Below are 20815 nucleotides of genomic sequence, written 5' to 3' on the forward strand. Positions count from 1 at the left end.
CATCTTTCTGGCAAAATATGGATTCCGAGCCAAAAGAACTGCTCCACTTTTGAGGGGAAGAACGAATCAATATCGGATACTCTGTTCCAAAGCGAAGCGTATGGCAGAGTGCGTTCTGCATCGACCGCAACAAATAGTAGTCGGACGGAGCAAGGTCTGGACTATAAGGTGAGTGAGGTAAAACTTCCCAACCACTTCATTCTAAAAACTTTTTAACAGGAATTGCAGCATTCGGCCGATCGTTGTCATAATAGAATATTACTGTTTCATATTCCTTATAAGTCACTTAAAGTTTTAAGAAATTAATCACTCCATCAAATTCTGTAAAGTTCGGATCACAACTGATTCAACTTCCCATAGAAGGCCAAAACTATATAGAAGCTACACAAGATTCGACACAACTGAATATAATACTCTTACTTGTTCTCTTTCAAACTGTTATTCTTTGTCAAATTTCTCTTAACTTAAGGACACTTGTTAACATTACATGCATATTCTTAAGCACATTTCACATTAAATAACAGAAAGCTTTTTGTAAAACAAAACAAAAAAGCTTTTCTGTTCTGACCCATTTCGCTGCTAAAAAGTGCACAACTTATTTAGTTGTTAATTAGCTCAGTTTCGGTAGTGAAGTCGTCCCCTTCTATGGGGTTTCATTAACATTAAAAGTGCATTAGGAAATTAGAAAATATTTACATAAATTCATTCATTTTAGTTGTAAAATTTCATCATAAGCTGATTTATTAAAACAGAAAAAAATGTGTCGCAAATAAAATTCAAAACAAAAAAAAAGAAAAAGTAAATTAATTGGAGAAAAATAATAAACAAAATAATTAAAAATAAAATAAAAAAATAATAATGAAAGAACTTTATTGTGATTTCATGGCTGGTTGTTTTGGTGGCAAGTGAAATTTAATATAAAGAATATTAATATTTAATACATTGTATCATTTACAAAATTATTTAACAAATTTCATTGAAACAAATGAATGCACTTTCACTTACATGATGATGTAATAAATAGGAGCAAGAAAATAAAAATAACAAATTTACTTAAGTATTTTAGCTTTAGTAGGTGTTTAATGTGTTTGTTATAAAATTACAATATAAACAATATTAAATTGCCTGAAATATTTTCCATATCTAATTAACCTTTCTTGAGTGCACAACGGAACAGCTGGTCAAGTTCATGTTTAGCGCCCGTGATCTCTTTATTATTTATTATAAAGTATTCTCTCACTCTCTCTGTCTCTCTCTTAGAAACACTCAAATATACTCTTATAAACATGTGTTGGTGAAGAAATATGTCTATGGGAATTGTTGCAGTTTCTATCAGTGTCTTATCGTCTTCGTTTACAGTTATTCGATTAATTGTAAATCGACCACATTATGACGTAGATGTTAGAGGAGGTATTTGAATTATTGGGTGAATGACTTAAAAATTCGGGATTAACAGAGTTGACGTATCTTTGCACACCAAAGCTTGTGGTGAATGTTTCGGTTTCAACTTGCGAGAGATGGTTTATTCGGTTCAGAAGTGGTGATTTTGACACGGAAGACAAAGATCGCCCAGGCCAGCCAAAAAAGTTTGAAAACTAAGAATTGAAGATTGTTGTCAAACTCAACAAAAGCTTGCAAATTCATTGGGAGCTACTTCATCAACAATTTCAAAACGTTTGCGAGCAACAGAATTCATCAAAAAATGATCACCATACGAATTAAAGCTGAGAGACCTTGAAAGACGGTTTTGTATGTCTGAAATGCTGCTTGAGCCCTATAAAAGAAAGTAATTTTTGCCCCGAATCATTATTTGCGATGAAAATTAGAGGCATTATTCCATGAAGATTGTAGTCAAACTCAACAAAAGTTGAAAAATCATTGGGGGCTACTCAAACAGCAATTTCAAAACGTTTGCGATTAGCAGGATTCATCCAAAAGCTGGGAATTTGGGTACCACACGAATTGAAGCTAAGAGACCTTGAAAGACGATTTTGTATATCTGAAATGCTGCTTGAACCTTATAAAAGAAAGTAATTTTTGCATCGAATCATTATTTGCGATGAAAAATGGATCCATTACGATAACCCGAAGCGTAAGAGATCGTATGTGAAGCCCGGTCAACCAGCCGAATTGACACAAAATCCGAATATCCATGGCGCTAAGGTAATGCTCTGTTTTTGGTGGGTCCAAAAGGGTTCTTTACATGCTGCTAAACTCTGACCGGACCATCACGGGGAACCTGTACCGAACGCAACTGATTCGTTTGAAGCGATCATTGTACGAAGAATGCCCAGAATATGCGGCCAGACATGAAACCGTAATATTCCACCATGACAACGCTCGGCCACATGTTGCAAAACCTGTTAAAAAGTATTTAGAATGAAGTAGTTGGGAAGTTTTGACCTTGCCCCTTCCGACTTGTGTTTGTTTCGATCGATGCAGAACGCTTTCTCTGGGATAAGCTTCACTTTGGAACAGGGTATCCGATATTGGTACGTTCTTGGCCTCTAAAGAGAAGCATTTCTTTTGGCACGGAATCCAAATGTTGCCAGAAATATGGGAAAAGGTCATAAAATATAATATTTCATCTGGACTAGTTCAACAAATATTGGAAATATGTACATTAATATAATATGGGGGATTTCATGTCAAGTAAACCAACTTTAGATATCGATGTCTTCCGTTCGGCATGAAATTGTACCAAGGTTAGTTCTTCAACAAGATCGGTGAAGAACGGTTTAAGTTGGAGGGGGTACAAATTTTATCAGCCCAATTATGAATAAAAAATTCCCCCGGGAGTTTTTTCGCATTGAATTTGAATAGGAAAAATGGGAAAAGGGAAAAAAACTCCCGGGGAATTTTTATTCATAGTTGGGCTGTATATTTTTACCAAACATGTGTTTTTTCTCATCCATGTAACTTATTATCTATTGTTCTTAGCAAAGTGTGTCCCAAATAGTTTCGATAGCGATCTTTCGAAAAAACATATAACATTTTTTCCCGAAATAATTTAGAGTTTTTTTCAAAATTGACTTTTTCTCAAAAGAAAGTTTAGATATTTTCCTTGAAGACCTATTTGGTCGCTTAGTGGGATGCGAGTTTGATATCTATCAAAATAAATGTTTTGTAAATCAAAACATACAATTTTTTACTTTTTTTCAAAATGGACAATTTTTTTAAAAAATTTTTTTGCTAAAAATAAAGCTTTGGTCTTTTCCTTGAAGACCTTTTTGGTCGCTTAGAGGGATGCGACATACAATATTTGACTTCTTTTTTTTTTGCAAAATTGAACTTTTGTTTTCCAAAATGGGCGCTTTTTCAAACATTTTTTTTCTCAAAAGAAAGCTTAGATCTATTCCTTTAATACCTATTTGGTAGGTTAGAGTTATGCGAGTGGGCTTAAGCTATTTTCACATAGCTTGATATTTGACTAGATATTTAACATATTTTATGCTAATCTATTTTTGTTTTTAGTCCAAAACGAATAAACTTTTATTCGAATAATGTTAAACACTCAAGCCAATCTCGCTCATTTTCACATTCTTATGTACGTAATTAGTTGTGATGCACGTTGTTATATATTTTTTTCAGATTCTTGTATTTTTTTTCTTGGCAGATGTTTCTTGATCTGAAATAACAAGTGGCTGCTACGGTATTAGTTTGTTAGTTATACTAGACCAAAGCAAATAATTTTGTTTCTAATAATTGTGTATTTGTTCATAATTTGCATAAATAATTTGTTATTAATTAGGGAAAAAGCTTTGGCAAATATGCACTGTGTTTTAAATTCATTAGGAAGTCTGTATTTTAAAATGAATTATGGCCAATTATTAATTTGCTAAAGCGCTAACAATAGTTTTTGCTCTCTAATTGGTGTGATCAAGGCAGTTTTTTTTTATCACATGCTTTATCGTCTTAGGTTTTCTCGCAAATAATAAATATGAATAACCCGTGATATGTGGAATTTGTATGGTGATTTTTTCTAGGTATATAATTTGATTGTGAACGTAACATTGACCTATTTTCAATTAAAGCGCATCCCCCATTTCTTATCAATCTAAAAATAGTAGTTTGGGCTGAATTATAGCATTCAATTTGCACAGTATATCAATAAGCTAAACGTTTGAGAAAATTTGCAGCTAAAAATTATTTATTTTATTTTTTCAATATTGTGAAAATAAAACAATGAAAACAAGTGAGAGGGTTTGAATAGGGTTTACCTAAACCAATAATTAAGAAAGTTACACTTGTCTTAATATTAAAGTTCATAAATTAAGAATATTTGAAATGGACTGGCTGATTTAAGATCGTCTAAATTTGTTTTATTTTTAACACAACAGTATGTTAAACTAGGTTTAACTAACAAGTAAAAAATTAGCTCTATGTAATTTTTGGAAGTAGGTCTTATATGGGAGCAATGGTCAGAGAGAGATTTCGCTGAGTGCAAAAACACCAATGCATTCATATTCTCTCTTGTTGCGGTTCATTTACCGAATATGATAACAATCGGATTCATGATATACAACATTAATTTGTGTTTAATGCCCTCTCGATATTGATATGATATTTGGATCTGATCGTTATAATGATTATGGAAAATGGTATATAGAATTCGTCAATGTTATTTCAGTATCCATGAAACTAATTTATGTTGAATTTTATCTTGATACCGACAAGATTCTGTCCAAGCAATGTACAATTATGGACCGATCGATCATCATCAAATTTGGCAGCATGATTTCCGTGTATAGACTAGAATCCACATGTTTTACTCGATTTACATTCGAATAAACAAACCAGTTTCAGTGTACGAAATCGAGCAATTTGTCAATTACTTGTTTTTTGAAAATTTATCGTTTTTGAAATCAATCGATTTATAGATTAAATGGAGCAAAACACATTTTTGTCTAGATGTTGCCATATTTCAGTTGTTTTCTAATTCACAAACATTGTTGCACAGTTTCCAAAGAAAAGTGTGTTGACAATCAATATAAAGAATTTGCAATTGCTCGCTTTCGCAATCTAAAAAGCATAAGAAAGAGAGAAGAGGTTTTATAGCATATAGATACAGAAGGATTGCGTACGATGAAATTAGTTCACACTAGACTAAGTAATAAATTGAATCTTTTCGATTCAATTTATCTAGTCTAGTGTGAACTAACGCTTCTAAGGTGCAATTGCAATTGGAAATACATGATCAACTGTAAGCGAGGAAACAAAAGCTCTGGAAAACGCAGCAAAACGAATTTCAGCATGTTTTGAAAACCACGCTATTTGCTATTGGTTTCAGTATACACTAGCGTTTTGAAAACGTCAAATTTCTAGAGTTTTTTAACGCTATTTTTAAGCGTAATGCGTTTTTCAAAACATGGGCGTATGGATTACGCCAGTTCCAATTGGAAACTCACTATTTAAACTCGTGCTGGAAATCAATTAAAATATCGAAACTGGAAATTGGTCGAAATTTAACAGGTAGTAAATTTGACTAAGAGAGATAGAGAAGAGCCGTAGTAGTTGACTGTTTAACACAAAATTTTATATAAAATTGAGTAACATTCATAATAAAGATTTTTTTAATATAATATACCCAAATGATCGGATATCAGTTCCCTAGAAAGACAATTCACGCTAGCTAAAAGAATAATGAAGAGCAAAAAATTGTTTGTTGAAAATACACAATGGGATTGAACTTTTTCTTCTTTTATGTGATTAACTAGATCAACAATTACTTGGATTCATCCAATCGCTAATTTCATCGTACACATACCTTTTAAACATTCATATAAACAACCTGATATTGAAATTCTTAAACATGAAACAAATTATTTTTAACACTCTGCTTTTGCCACTGTGCGTTGTACATAAGGAGTGAGCATGAACAAAATAATGCTCACGTTTATATTAATAAAGTAGTAACTTCTGAGTGAATTGTTTTATATTTATTATTGGATGTATGACATAAAAATGAGGGATTTTTTTGAGAAACATTTGTACAATATAAATTTATTCAAAGTATTGGCCATTGTATGATCTGTTTCCATCGTTCTGGCAACATATGAATTCTTTTGAGGCCAAGAACGAACCAATCCAATGTCGGATACTCTGTTCGAAAGTGAAGCGTATCTCAGAGAGAGCGTTCTGCATCGATCGAAACAAATAGTAGTCGAACGGGACAAGGTCTGGAAAATAAGGCGGATAGACAAAATTTTCCAACATCCTCGTTCTCAATACTTCATAACAGTTATTGCTACATGTGGCGGAGCGTTGTCATTATGGATAGTACGGTTTCATGTCTGGACGAATATTCTGGGCGTCTATCGGCCAATACTTCCTCCAAACGAATCAGTTGTGTTTGGTTCCAGTTTCCTTTGATGGTCTGGTCAGATTTCAGCAGCTTATAATACATAGGACCCTTTTGCTCCCACCAAATACAGAGCATTACCTTAGCGCCTATTCGGCTGGTTAGTCGGACTTCACATACGATCTCTTAAGCTTCAGGTTATTGTAATGTATCCATTTCTCATCGTAAGTAATGATGCGGTGCAAAAGTGATTTACTTTTATAGCGTTCAAGCATCATTTGGGATATGCTAAATGGTCTTTCAAGGTCTCTCGGCTTCAATTCGTATGGTATCGAATTTCCCTGCTTTTGGATGAGTACTGCTACACGCAATCGTTTTGAAATTGCTGATTGAGTAGCTGCCAATGATTGTGCAAGCTCTCGTTGAGTTTTGCAACAATTTTCATGAAGTAATGCCTTCACTTATTGGTCTTCAGCTTCTAGCCTAGGCGATCTTAGTCTTCCGTGTCAAAATCACCACTTCTGATCAGCACAAACCATCTTTCGAACGTTGAAACCGATGGAATACATTCACCCTAAGCTTTGGTGAGCACTTTTTCTTTTTAAATTAAGGAAGTAAAGCAAAACTTCCCGCATAGGATGATTCGTTGGTACAAAATTCGAGATTTTCGAAGCAAAAAAAACGTTGTTGTTTATACTGTAATGTTCAGTAACTAAGTGAGAATAAATGACAGATGTGTACCTGTCAAAATGACATATAAGTTAATATTTAGCTTGACGTTTCTGACAGTAGTGAAAAATGTAAAACAATAAAACGGCACCAAATTAAGCTGGGTTTCCGCATACACCGTAATCGGCGATAACGAAAACTGAAAAACGTTGGTGTTTGTCACCGCCTCGTTTCTGAATTGTTTTCGTTTCGGAAACGAGATTTTATTTTTTAATTTTGGAAGTCGCACATTAAATAAAATTTCATTATTTTTGACAAAATCTATTATTTTCCTCTTACAATAATTAAAATAATTTCGATCCTACAGCACCGAAAACAACCTACTTGAAGTTGTTTTCGTTGCGGCCCCAAATCACAAAGTATACAGAGGCGTCAAATTTGACAGTTCAAAAACACTAAAATCAGCTTTTTTTGAAATTGTTTCGATAGAAAGAGAAAACAAATTTGCGGTTTAATACAGATAGTGCGTTAAAACAAACAACTATATAAATAAGCACAAAACCAAACCAGTTGAAATTGTTTCGAGCGAAAGAGACAAATATATTTTTTTTTGCCGTGTCGCCTCTGTATACTTTGTGCCCAAATGACAGGTTTTTAGTTACTAAACGGTGCCGTTTCGTTTCCAATTTTCGTTGCCGATTTCTGAAACGAACTTTTTTTTCGCAAATGTATGGAATTTCGTTTTCGGTGCCGATTACGGTGTATGCGGAAACGTAGCTTTAAGGGTGGATTAGCCGACCGTAATGTAATGTATCCTTAACGGAACGGAACAGCTGATCGTTTTTGTTGTGTGTAAAGTAGTTAAAGCAATTATAGTGATAAAATGTAAGGAATCAGTAACGTCTGAACCAAGGCGAATTCAGTTCTACAAAATGAACGATTGGTCTTAACAAATGTCAAAAAACCAAAATGAAAAATTTAACAAATAAGTATTTAAACTTAATATAGTGTAGATAATTGAATAGTGAGGGCTTTACTTATTTATGTAAACAATAAATATTTTGTTAATAAGCTTAGAATATGTAGATATTTAAATATAAAAACAAGCTTTGACAGTTCTTAGAACCAAAATCAGATGTTTGACTGACTCCACCTTGTATAAATTCGCCTTGGTCTGAACCTGTTAAGAACAGAATTTCATTACGTTTCTACTTGACATCTGCTAGCAGGGTTAATCTTTAAAAGCAATTAAATTGAAATATACTTATTTTTTTAAAAATACAATACAAAATACAATATAAAAAAAACAATAATTTTTTTTTAGGATTTTTATGTCAAATTCGTGTTATGTATTTTTAATGTTCTATAATCGCACTAAAGTCTTACGTTAAGTCAACATTACGGTTACATTCCTTCAACGGTCGGCTAATCCAGTCTTTAGCTTGTGTGTAAACAAAATTATAAACCCAAACGCACGCACCATTTTTTTCGTGCGCACTCCTTATTTACAAATGTCCAACACTAACAATCATTACAATTTGGCGTTTGACCACCACTTACTAGACTTCTATTGAAAAACTATCAATAGATGTCTATTTAAATGAATTGATTTCAGAATCGATAGAACACGATCGAAAAATATTATACAAAATACATCATTTCGCACATATTGTAATTAACATTGCATGGCTATTAAATTGCCAAAAATACAATAAATAAATCTTTACAAATTAGAAAAGTACGTAAGAAAAAAAAAGAGAAACTCTTTGTAAATTTAAATATATGTATGTATTTCTAAATAAAAACCCTCAGGTGCTTGTGGAGTATTAATAGCACATCCTTTGGACACAATTAAAACATGGCAGCAGGCCTCAAATACCACAGTACCAACCGCCACTCAACAGATTTACAAACGTAACAGAGGGGTGAGTTACTAGTACTTTTTAAATCAAATAATATTAAAGCAATGTATTTATTTTTAACCAATCATCTCTTCCTTTAGATCAATGGGTTTTATAGGGGAATGTTTTTTCCATTTGTCACAACGGGAGCCATTAATTCGATTTTATTCGGGGTCTATGGCAATCATCTGCGGCAGCTGAGAATGGTGTGTCACAGTGACTATCAAAGGGAACAATTGGAGGATAAGAATATATTTGTGGCCGGTTCTGTGGCTGGTTTTGTGCAATCGTTTATAGCCTGTCCCATTGAACTGATAAAAGTGCGATTACAAACACAACATTGTAAGTAAATGGAGTACATATTTGAAATAACTTTTCAAAAATCTTTATTGCTTTTTAGTTTATAGCGATTACGTCTATGGCATACGCAGAACAACTTATGGCACATTTAAAAAGATCTTAGTAACTGATGGCATCTCTGGACTTTACCGCGGTCTACTTCCCATGATGTGTCGGTAGATTTTCGAAAAAAAATATTTTGAAATACTGCAGGATTAGTTTGTACATAATGTTTTAATTGTTTCTTGCAGTGATGTCTTTCCTTATGGTATTTATATGTTGGCTTATCGTCACACCACCACGTATATAGATCAAACTGAATTTGTACAAAATCGTCGTCGTCAGCGTAAAGAGGATGAAGCTAAAGTGGATTTTGTGGTGACAACATTGGCTGGTGCCTGGGCTGGTATTTTATCGTGGGTCTGTGTAATACCCTTCGATGTGGTTAAGACCATAATGCAGGCTGAAGAAAGTAGACAATATCGTAATATTTGGCATTGTCTGTCTAAGAATTTTAAGGTATTTAATTATGTATATAAAGTTTATAACATGATAATATTTGTAAAAATATAAACCGTATCAGAAATATCCCTAGAACTAGAAAATGTATAGAACCATTTAGTATTATTTGACGTAATTTTGCGTTATTTAAGTGATAAATTGAGCATACTAATCTGAATAAGTAAATTAAAATTCATTGATAAATTGTAAACATTTTACGAAATTCCAAGTCCACCTTTATTAACGTTTAAATATGAGGAGCCGCAGAACAAAAAGTACTTTTTTGAAAATTTAAAAATTTTGGGAAATTGATTTTTTCTAAAAGATTTCAACCCAAATATTATAAAAATACCAAAAAATCAATTTGTAAAAAAATCGAAAAAGTACCTTTTGTTCTGAAATTGATTTGATTCTGTTGGGAAATTTATTTTTTCTAAAAGATTTCAACCCAAATATTATAAAAATACCAAAAAATCAATTTGTAAAAAAATCGAAAAAGTACCTTCTGTTCTGCGGCTCCTCATATGTAGTTTAAAAGTATGTTGAACTCTTACATATGTATTTATTAACATTTATTTTGTGATCGACTGTGGTCAGTGTTACCATGGTCCAACTTACTATGGTCTTATATACGTCGTTGCAAAGGTCTTTGAAATATCTATCATTATATATCCATATTGTCTATATTAATGACTTAGTATTCCTGATATACAGTGAGCCTCAAAAATGAGTATACACCAAAAATTATTAGATTTTTTTTAAGGTCACGAAAATCATTATAGTCCGACTTAAATCTTTTTTTTTCACAACCGAATCTATTTTTCAGCCCATTCTCCAACAAACCGAAACTTTTAAATTTTAATCTATAGATAAATTTTAGGATTTTTATTATCTTAAAAAAATCAAATAGTTTTTAGTGTATACTCACTTTTGAGGCTCACTGTAGGTCAAAAATCGAGGTTGTCCTAGTTTTTTCCTTATATATCAGCCATTTGTGGACCGATTTTCTCGATTTTAAATAGCGACCGATTTAAATAGCGATTCCGCTATCTATAACGATCCAGAATATATATACTTACAAACGGAATGACAAACTTATATATAACCATGTCACTCATGGTGAAGGGTATAAAAATGCGAAAAGTGAAAAAACTCCCGCCTACTTTTTATTCATAATTGGGGTGTATAATAATGTCAAACAGTTTTGTATACCGTTCCGTACATATTAGGGTGATCGGACCGGTTTTCAATAACCGGTTTTTTTTGGATAAGTCGGTTTTGGGTTTTTTTGAAAAGCTCACATTTCGAATATCGAAGAAACCGGGTTTTTATCATCGAATAACCGGTTTTTTCTAAAAGTGTGTTTTAGTGTATTAAAAACTTAAAAAAAATATTAAAAATCAAAAAGGCAAATAAACAACTAAAAACAAGTAAGAGAGCTATATTCGGCTGTGCCGAATCTTATATACCCTTCACCAAATTATACTTTAAAATAAATTTTTTTTAAATATTTTTAGGTAAACAAAATTTTTTTTAATTGTTTTTCAAATTGTTTTTTAATTTTTTTTAAAAAAAGTTTTTTAAATTTTTTTTTTTTTGGAAAAAAAATTTATGACAAAAACAATTTTTTGATGAAAAAAAATTCGGGTCAAAAAGTATTTTTCCCGATTTTGACCCATTGTATGTCTAACTTACTATAGCCTAATCGTTGCAATGTACTTTGAAATATCTATCATTAGATATCCATATTGTCTATATTAATGACTTAGTAATCCATATATATATCAAAAATAGGTCAAAAATCGAGGTTGTCCCGGTTTTTTGATCATATCTCCGTTATTTATGGATGGATTTTGCTGATTTTAAATAGCAGACTTCTCGAAAGCATGTCTGACAGAATTATTGAAGATTTGGATCCCGAAGATATCTGGGATCTTCAGCAAATTGATTTCAACTAACAGACGGACATGGCTTAATCGACTCCGCTATCTATAAGGATCCAGAATATATATACTTTATAGGGTCGGAAATGAAAAATGTAGAAATTACAAACGGAATGACAAACATATATATACCCTTCTCACGAAGGTGAAGGGTATAAAAATACGATTTTGAATGAAAAAATATGTTGTAAACTTCTTAGTAATTTTAAAAGTAGCTAAAATATCAATTTGACGTTATTTTTAGACGGAAAAATCACAAAGCTTCATGTAAATTATTTACCGTTAGCTGCTTTTTTGGGCAGTAAACTGTAAATGCACTTACCAGCATCAATGAGCAGGTAAGTGCATTGAGGTTAACTGCATTTTTAACTTACCTGCACAAAATATCGTGCAAAGTTGATTGTGCAGGTAAGTCAAAATTACTGTATATAAAAATGAAATGGTCCAAGCTTTTTAAACACAATTTTTCGATTCACGGACCCCAAATTCATATAAAAAATATATTAAATAATTTTGTCCAGCTACTGCGCAATAGATTTTTTTTACAAAATCATTTATACAGTCATATTTTAAAATTATATTCCATTTTTTTAACACAAATTCATAATTTTATTTTATTGTTTTTCTGCTTGCAGCGTTATGGTTGGCGTAGATTATTCCGCGGCAGCTGGATGCTGGTAGTTCGAGCTATACCCTTTAATGCCGCCACCTTTGTTGGTTATGAATATGCCTTGGAATGGTGTCATAAAGTTTGGCATGTGCAAAAATCTGCCCCTAAATTTATTTAAGTTTTAAGTCTTATGTTTTTTTTTTATTTTTTATTATGTTTTCTAATTGGTAAAAACAACGAAAAAATTGGCTGTGTAAATTAAATAAAATTATATTGAAGATTTAAATTCTTTTATTTTTTAAAAAAAGTAGAAAAAAACTTTCCCATACCGGGAATCGAACCCGGGCCTTCTGGGTGAAAGCCAGATATCCTAGCCACTAGACCATATGGGATATATTAAGTGCAGCAAAGAATATGAATGCAGTTGTGCTGGAATATGGTGCATGTATTATTGCATACATCTTCATATACATCTTGCAAAGTATTTTTGTATTATATGTAGTACATATGTATTTTTATGTTTAAATGAGCTTTTCCCTTGCAAGCTTTTTATTATAGGAGCATAAAAGCTTTGAAAACTGAAATTGAAAGTTGTTTGTTTGTCTTTGCTTAGTGGCTGTTAAAGCTATTTTGTTGTATAGGTTTAAGAATTTGCTAAATATTTTTGTTCACTTTTCAAAAAGAAAGGGTGACCCGAAATTCACGCCAGATTTCAATTTGCCGACATCTGTGTAGTAAAGTGTTGCCAGTTTAGGTCTTGTAAAAATAAAATAGTATTGTTCAAAAATGTAGTATGTATTTCAAAAATAATGAAACATGCCCATTAGGATGACACTTATTGTGCACATTTTGGAAATTGTTCCCTTTTAAAGGTTAAATTCTTAATTAATATTGAAAAAATTAAAATTTTAAAATTTATTTTGGTTGCCAGTTTCATATTTTAACAATGATCTAACGATGTAAGAAAATAACTATATTTTTGACTTTACGTTATCATGGGTTAATAAAGTTGAAAAGCTGAATCTTTTTATACCCTTCACCTTCGTGAGAAGGGTATATATAAGTTTGTCATTCCGTTTGTAATTTCTACATTTTTCATTTCCGACCCTATAAAGTGTGTATATTCTGGATCCTTATAGATAGCGGAGTCGATTAAGCCATGTACGTCTGTCTGTCCGTCTGTTGAAATCAATTTTCTGAAGACCCCAGATATCTTCGGGATCCATATCTTCAATAATTCTGTCAGACATACTTTCGAGAAGTTTGCTATTTAAAATCAGCAAAATCGGTCCATAAATAACGGAGATATAAGCAAAAAACCGGGACAACCTCGATTTTTGACCTATTTTTGATCTACATATATCTGGATTACTAAGTCATTAATATAGACAATATGGATATCTTATGATAGATATTTCAAAGTCCATTGCAACGATGTAGATAAGGCTATAGTAAGTTGGACCTACAATATCGGGAAAAATATTTTTTAACCCGAATTTTTTTTTCATCAACAATTTTTTTTATCATACATTTTTTTTCCAAAAAAAAAAAAATTAAAAACTAAAAAAAAAAATAAAAAAAAATTTTTAAAAAACTTTTTTTAAAAAACAATTTCAAAAAAAAAAAAAATTTTTGTTTAACTAAAAATATTAAAAAAAATGTATTTTAAAGTATAATTTGGTGAAGGGTATATAAGATTCGGCACAGCCGAATATAGCTCTCTTGTTTTTTTTTTAATTTATTAGCGAAAAAAAATTAATGACAAAAAAATTTTTGGGTGAAAAAAAAATAGTGTTAAAAACCATTTTTTCCGAATGGCTTATTTATATACGTCGCACAGTGGCTCATTATCCTTTTTCATCGGCCTGTAACTCTATCGGTTCAACTCTGTAACTTTTGAACCGATAGAGATATTTTAGAAATTTTGTTTATGGACAGTTAACTTCTTGAATTTTTCTCCAGTTTTTATTTTTTGTTTTTTGAATCAGCTATAAAAACAAGTAAGGAGGTATGTTCGGCCATGCTCGACCATATAATTTCCTACACTATAATTTATTTTTGTGAATGATTTTCGGAAGAAGGCATTATACGGGAGCTATGACTAATTATGGACCTATCGTCATGAAATTAGGTTGTGTGATTTCTGTCAATATGGAAGTTATTTCTGTTGAATTGTATGTTTATACCTGTATTTTTAAGAGATTTATGCTCGTGAAATAATGGACGGGTTTCAGTCATTTTCAATAGGCTTCGTCCTCGGACCGAAAAAAATGTATGCATGTACTAAATTTTATCGCAATATGTTCAAAATTGCTATTTGTACTTTGCGCCAGTCATATGAACAGTAAAATAAAAATAGAAAACAAATTTGGGAGTAATTTCATTCAAATGAAAAAAGTGTTCAACAAACAGGTCAAAACAGGTCAATAAGTATATATGGGAGTAAAGAGGACACTTTGGCCTGTGTCCTTGTAGTAAAATTTGTTTAACCCCTTTTGACCCTAAGCCCTTCTATTCCACTGAAATTCAAATTTGACTAAAATATGGTAACATAAAAAGTTTAAGTAAAAAATTGCTACCTTCTTCACAAATTATTATAAATAAATATATAACTGCATAAAAATTAGACTAAAATTTATTTTTTTAAAACATTTTTTTTATTATTCATTAAAACATAACAAACCTTTTTAAATTTCAAATATTATTACGACATTGTTAGGTAAAAACCTTTTAAAAACGTAGGTTTATTTCCTTTAAATAAACCGTGTACTTTTGATTACAAATAAAAACAGTTTAGTAGTTTAGAATTGTAAAAACTCTTTATTTATACAAATACACGTTTTTTTAATGCACAGAACTGAAATTACACATTTTAAAAACACACAGCTTAATCATTTACAAACGATGCTCAACTTAAATCTTTTAATAATATCCACAGCTATGTTAATTGCTGTTAACATAAGGTTGAGAAACATTATACAACTTTAAACCAGCCATTAAAACCGTTATATTTGAATTCAAGTACAATTTCATAACAATATCTTAAACGGCTACTTTTTTTGAGCTTTCAAATCCAAGAAATATATTTAAATTGTGATGTATTTCATTCATTGAACAAATAAAAATACAACATTTTGTTTGTAAACATGTGTTATTTGAATGTATGATAGATATTATTCTCATGCTATTTGAGAGTATGTACATAAAGACTAAAGGGTTATTTCTTAAGAAAGTGATAAAAATAAATTTCTTTTAAAGAAAACTAAAGGGGTATAGTAAAGAAAATTCATAAGAAATCAACAAAAAAAGGAAAAACTCATAAGGAATATGTTTGAACTTAAATAAGAATTTAATAAATTGTAATAAATTGCCTCAGAATATGATTCAGCATCCATAAATCTAAACAAATTAAAGATATATTAATGTATCCGTTATAAGTAATTGTTTATTACGTTTAAATTATCTATCATTTAAACCAGTGGTGCACGTTCATATTGTTCAGGTTACGAAGATTTTCGTCATTGTACCCGAATGTAAACAATAGAGCATAATAGAGCATAAAAATACAAATATTTCATTCAGTTGCTTGATGTTGTTGTTTTATTTTTTACACATAAATACAACATGCAAACAAATTAAATCCCTCTATTTGCCTACTACTGATTTAAACATTCCTATTAGGAAACCGGAAGCAAACACCTTTTTTAAATGTTTGTGTTCGTTTCTGCATTTAATTTTTACTTAATAAGCTTAAATGAATATCACACTTCTTATTTTAAAATGATTATAATACAACATACACGCAAACAGTTTTGTTTTTGGTTTCCGGTTTTAATTTATTTTATTTTTCGTTTGTTTTTCATCATCATCACCATCATCGTCATCTCCTGATTTATTTTCCATTCAATTAGTGCCATAAAATGAAAATTAATGACATCAAAGCTGACGCTCAGCTTGTTATTTATAAATTAATAATAATAATAATGAAATTATTAAATTTAATATTTAAAAAATTCCAGCCGAGCCTACAACTTTGCGCAACAAGGCATAAAATTCAACAAAACAAAGAAACACATATTTGTTAAAATAAATAAATAATTTTTGTTGCATTATTAAGCAAATAAATATTAAATAAAATGTTCTAGTAGAGTCTGGTTGGCATTGTTTCATTGGAATAAAAAATGTTTGCAGTGATCTGTAGAAATATTTGAAATAATTCTCTTCACCTCTACAAAGTATGCAAATAATTTTCATTTTAAACTAATTTTAATTTAAATATTTGATGAAATAAGCAATGTTTCAAAACAATAACATGCTAAAACAAGTAAGAGTGATAAAGGGTGTTTTTTTAAGCCTAACAGAATTAACGAAAGGATTAATGTCAAACGAACTTTTAACATTTATGATCAGTATACACTGGCAAATCATCATGAATAGATTGACGCTTGAACAGTGCTACCAAATATCCAAATTTTATTTGAAAATCAGTCATCTATTCGCGGCACTTATAGACGACTTCGTTAATTTTATGGCGCACATATGAGCAAGTCATCCGTCGAATTATGGATAGATTTCATACTCCAGAGCAGTTGAAAACTGTACCGATGTTTTATCTGGACTAAAGTCTGAATTTTAAAAACGGGTAAAGATAATTCAATGAATTTTGAAACACAGTTTTCCTACGATTTGATATATTTTCGGAGATAAAATGGAGGTGTGTCAATATTACGCCTACCTCCCATACAAATGTTAAAATCAAAATTTTAATATGTATACCATACACCACCATAGTGGGGAGGGTATAGTGATTTATTTTTGCTAATGTTTGTAATGTCCAAAAATGTTGTCCTAACATCCACCTCAGAGTATACCAATCTGATCAGGATCACTTTCTGAGTGTATATAGCAATGTCCGTCCGTCCGTTTGTCCATCCAGACTTTGCGGATTAAAATTCATAAACAAAAGTCTACAACTTTGTAGTTCCAGTACTAATATCTCCACATATAAAATCAAAAACACGGTCATGTCTTTTCGCTTTTTTTGAAAGCCAGATACACCCAGAGTTTCTGGTGGGAATCGAACCCGCAACCCTCAGATTAATATTCAGCACACTATCGACTGGTCTATCGGGGCCAAATGCCTATTTTGATGACCTCGACAAACATAATTTTTTGCAAGGGATAATAAAATTTGAAAAACTTTCGGAAAAACTATAGAGCTTAAAAGAGACTATGTTGAAGAATAAAATGATTTTTTATCTAAAACCCTGCGTTTTTTGGAGAATCGTTTAAACTTAATTCGAAATGAAAAATAAAATCAGTGACACATATCGATAGACAATAGAAAAATAGCTGCGAATCCGAAGTTTTTGGTTACTAATCTTTCACATCTTTGATTAATCTTCATTTAAATGTTGAAAATTTAAAAACTTAAACATTTTTTTAATTTTTTTTTCTTCAAATTTTCAACTTTTAACCAATATAACTTTTAGCATGCTTAAGTATCGGCGTATGAAACTGCAAAATGGCATAAGTGTCATGCGAAATACAATTTTAGTTAAATTCTCAAATGTGGCAACTGACGTTAAACTAGATTACCTGGGATATCTAAAGTAACCAATTGACTGCTATTTGCATCACAAAAAGCACATACGTGTCAAATAATCGAATAATATATAAATTGCAGACAGCCAAGTAATTAGATATTACAGAGAATTACTGTCTAAATGGGTTACAATGACTAGTTAAGTAGTTATTGTAGAACTGTTGGGTTGTTTTAATGCAAAGTATGTTTTTTTCCTCACATAACTTGACTTTTATGAGATACGTTGAAATTCTGGCACCACCGAATATAGCACTCCAACTTCATTAATATCAAAAAAAAACTTTAAATTTTCCAGTCATTGTTTTATGTCGACTTGCTACATTGGAACTAAACATTAAGCAAAATAAATACCCAAGAATTTAAAGTTTAAAAATTACTTAATCATCTGAACGCGTTCATGCCACCAACAGATGAGTCCTGTTTGTAGTTGTTCTTGTTGCTGTTGGTATTCACTGGTTAGTAATTTTTCAAAACTCATGTTAATGAACTAATGAATCACTTTACTTCCCCTTTGTGGCATTATTTCATTTTTGTATACAGAATTTGATATTGTGGATGATTTTGATATAGGGGGCTGTATGTTTGTATAACAGCATACACATTTTGTTTAAACGTAATTAACACCATCATCTTCATCATTTTCATAATCACTATCATCAACTTGTTGTAAGTTAACAGTGAAAAATAAATTATTGCTTTTGAAAATTTTAATCTAAAAAAATTCATAGTTTTATACATAGTTTATTTAGTTGCTTCTACAAATTGAGCATAGACCGAGTTTTTAAGTAAAAAATATTCTATGAATTCATTTGATATTTGGAGTACATAGAGAGCGATTGGAAATGAACAAAATATAAATTTCATTTGGGAAAAAGTACATAAATAGATGAAATTATGACATTTTTTTTAATGAAAATATTTATTTTTTGTAACTACAAAATTTTTTGGAGAAACATTTATTTATAAAATTTTATTAAATTAAGTATAAATTGAAAATTTTGTTTCGGTTGCTATAGTTTTTTATATAGCATTTTAAAACATGAAGTTTTAGCTTTTCAAAAATGTATATATCGTTTAACAAATTGTTGCTCCTAACTTTAATACTTACCATTTACTCTATCTATTAATTAATTAATATTAATCATACGCATTATATCAAAATTTTATTTTATTGATATTTTACACAAACTGAGATTTTTTGTTATTTCTAGATATAAATAGTGGATCATATAAATGGTTATAAAGTGCATTTAAACACAATTAACTTAAAATTTTTGAAAATTAAAGAAATTTTTGAAAATTTACAAAAAATATTTTTAAATTTCTTAGTATAATTTAATTTAATTAAGATTTTTCTTCTGCTGTTATAAGCAGTTATTAAATATTTTAGTGTTTAAAGTTTTAGCTTTTTGAATTTAGGGTGTCTCAGTAAGAGTGCACTTTTTAAATTTAGTGTATTTTTTTTCTGGAAGTCGAATTTCTGAAATTTGACAGCTGCCACATATTTTTTTTATTAAAAATGGAGCGCTTTACGAAAGAACAACCGGTTATAGTTGTTATTTAATGTGTCAACCATTCGAAGAGTGGTCAAAACAATTGAAGAAACTGGTTAGGTAATTGACAGTAAGACTTCTATTTGTCAATGTACCGGTTGGTCTCTTGAAAACATTGTTGCTGCAAACGTGAGTGTTGCCGAAAACTCGAAAACATCAATTCGGCATCGTTCTCAACAATTTAAAATTTTTCAAAGCACTACACAACGTATTTTGACAAAAGACCTCCACCTTCATACGTACAAAATTTAGCTTAGCTCAAACCAGCAGACCATGGAAAGCGAAGGCAATTCGTTCAATGGGTAATGGAGCAAAGTGAAGTCAATGTAAATTTTTCGAAAAAATTCAGCTTCGTGAATATACAAAATTGTCGAATTTGGGGCTCAGAAAATCCTCATGCAATCCATGAGAAACAAATGCACCCACAACGAGCAACTGCCTGGTGCCGATTTCTTACATGAGTTACAGGAACATTATAATGGAGTTCTTGTGGACGGCATGGATCTGGACGATATGTGGTATCAGCAAGACGGTGTCACCTGCCACACCGAGCATTTAACAAGCGATTTATTGCAGGAACGATTTACAGAACAAATTATCTCAAGAAATTCTGATGTCATGCAATTTTTTTCTCTGGGTTTTGTGAAATCTCGGGTTTCTGAGAATAAATCAGACACAATTCCTCACCTCAAATCTGAGATCCATCGTTGAGATACATCCACATCTCTGTGAAAAAGTCCAGGAAAATTTCATGAAAAAAGTAATGACCTGTAATCAGAGCCGTGGACGCCATTTGAGAGATATTTTATACAAAAATCACAACTATCTCACAAAAATAAGTGTTTTTATTTTAAAACTAGCTGAACCCGGTCCGCGTTGTTGGCCCTTAGAAATCTGTTTTAGATTGCACCTAGATTTTAATATACAGTGTCGGACAGAGACGGCTGGTTCCAATGAATTTAAAAATTCAGCAGGATAATCGACGGCTTATTCTTCGTTCATTACTGTGTCAATCGATTTGTATTTTATTGTTGCGCCAGGCAGATTCAATTGTATTTGCTCATTGAGCTTGTTAATATCATAATTTGTTGGAGTCAAAATGGCATGTTCCTTCAGCCAATCCGAATTTTTGTTCTAGAATATGGGTAACTTTATTTAAGATTATGTCGGTCACTGTAATTTCTGTTAGTTCGGTAACGGTAGCTTAGCGGTTAACCAAAAAATATTTTTAATTTATTTTTTAATTGTCTATAAATTATTTTTTCCTTCTGTTCTTATAGCTTATTGTACATCATTTAAAAGCCTAAAGCCTTGGCTTTTCAAAAATGTATATATTGTTTAACAAATTATTACTAAAAGCATAAGTTTTTAACATTTTTGTATAATAATATCT

General features: G+C 31.0%; 1 protein-coding gene and 1 non-coding gene across 3 annotated transcripts; one reads left to right on the forward strand and one right to left on the reverse strand.

Moving 5' to 3' along the window:
* The first annotated feature begins 615 nt into the window (after positions 1-615).
* On the forward strand, positions 616-12544 carry LOC135948665 (solute carrier family 25 member 45). Of its 2 annotated transcripts, none has more exons than XM_065498041.1 (6): positions 616-901; positions 8783-8895; positions 8973-9213; positions 9272-9386; positions 9462-9729; positions 12290-12544. In XM_065498041.1, the coding sequence occupies exons 1-6, from the start codon at positions 859-861 to the stop codon at positions 12440-12442; spliced, it is 933 nt and encodes a 310-aa protein (XP_065354113.1). In that variant the 5' UTR covers positions 616-858; the 3' UTR covers positions 12443-12544. The 2 variants fall into 2 exon arrangements, with proteins under 2 accessions (XP_065354113.1, XP_065354114.1); XM_065498042.1 differs by lacking the exon at positions 616-901 and adding an exon at positions 8324-8708.
* A 40-nt stretch (positions 12545-12584) lies between these two features.
* On the reverse strand, positions 12585-12656 carry TRNAE-UUC (transfer RNA glutamic acid (anticodon UUC)). Its single transcript has one exon. It is a non-coding gene; the product is annotated as a tRNA-Glu (tRNA).
* Between the last annotated feature and the right edge of the window lie 8159 nt (positions 12657-20815).

This window comes from Calliphora vicina, chromosome 1, assembly GCF_958450345.1.
Source record: "Calliphora vicina chromosome 1, idCalVici1.1, whole genome shotgun sequence".
NCBI classification, from domain to species: Eukaryota; Metazoa; Arthropoda; class Insecta; order Diptera; family Calliphoridae; genus Calliphora; species Calliphora vicina.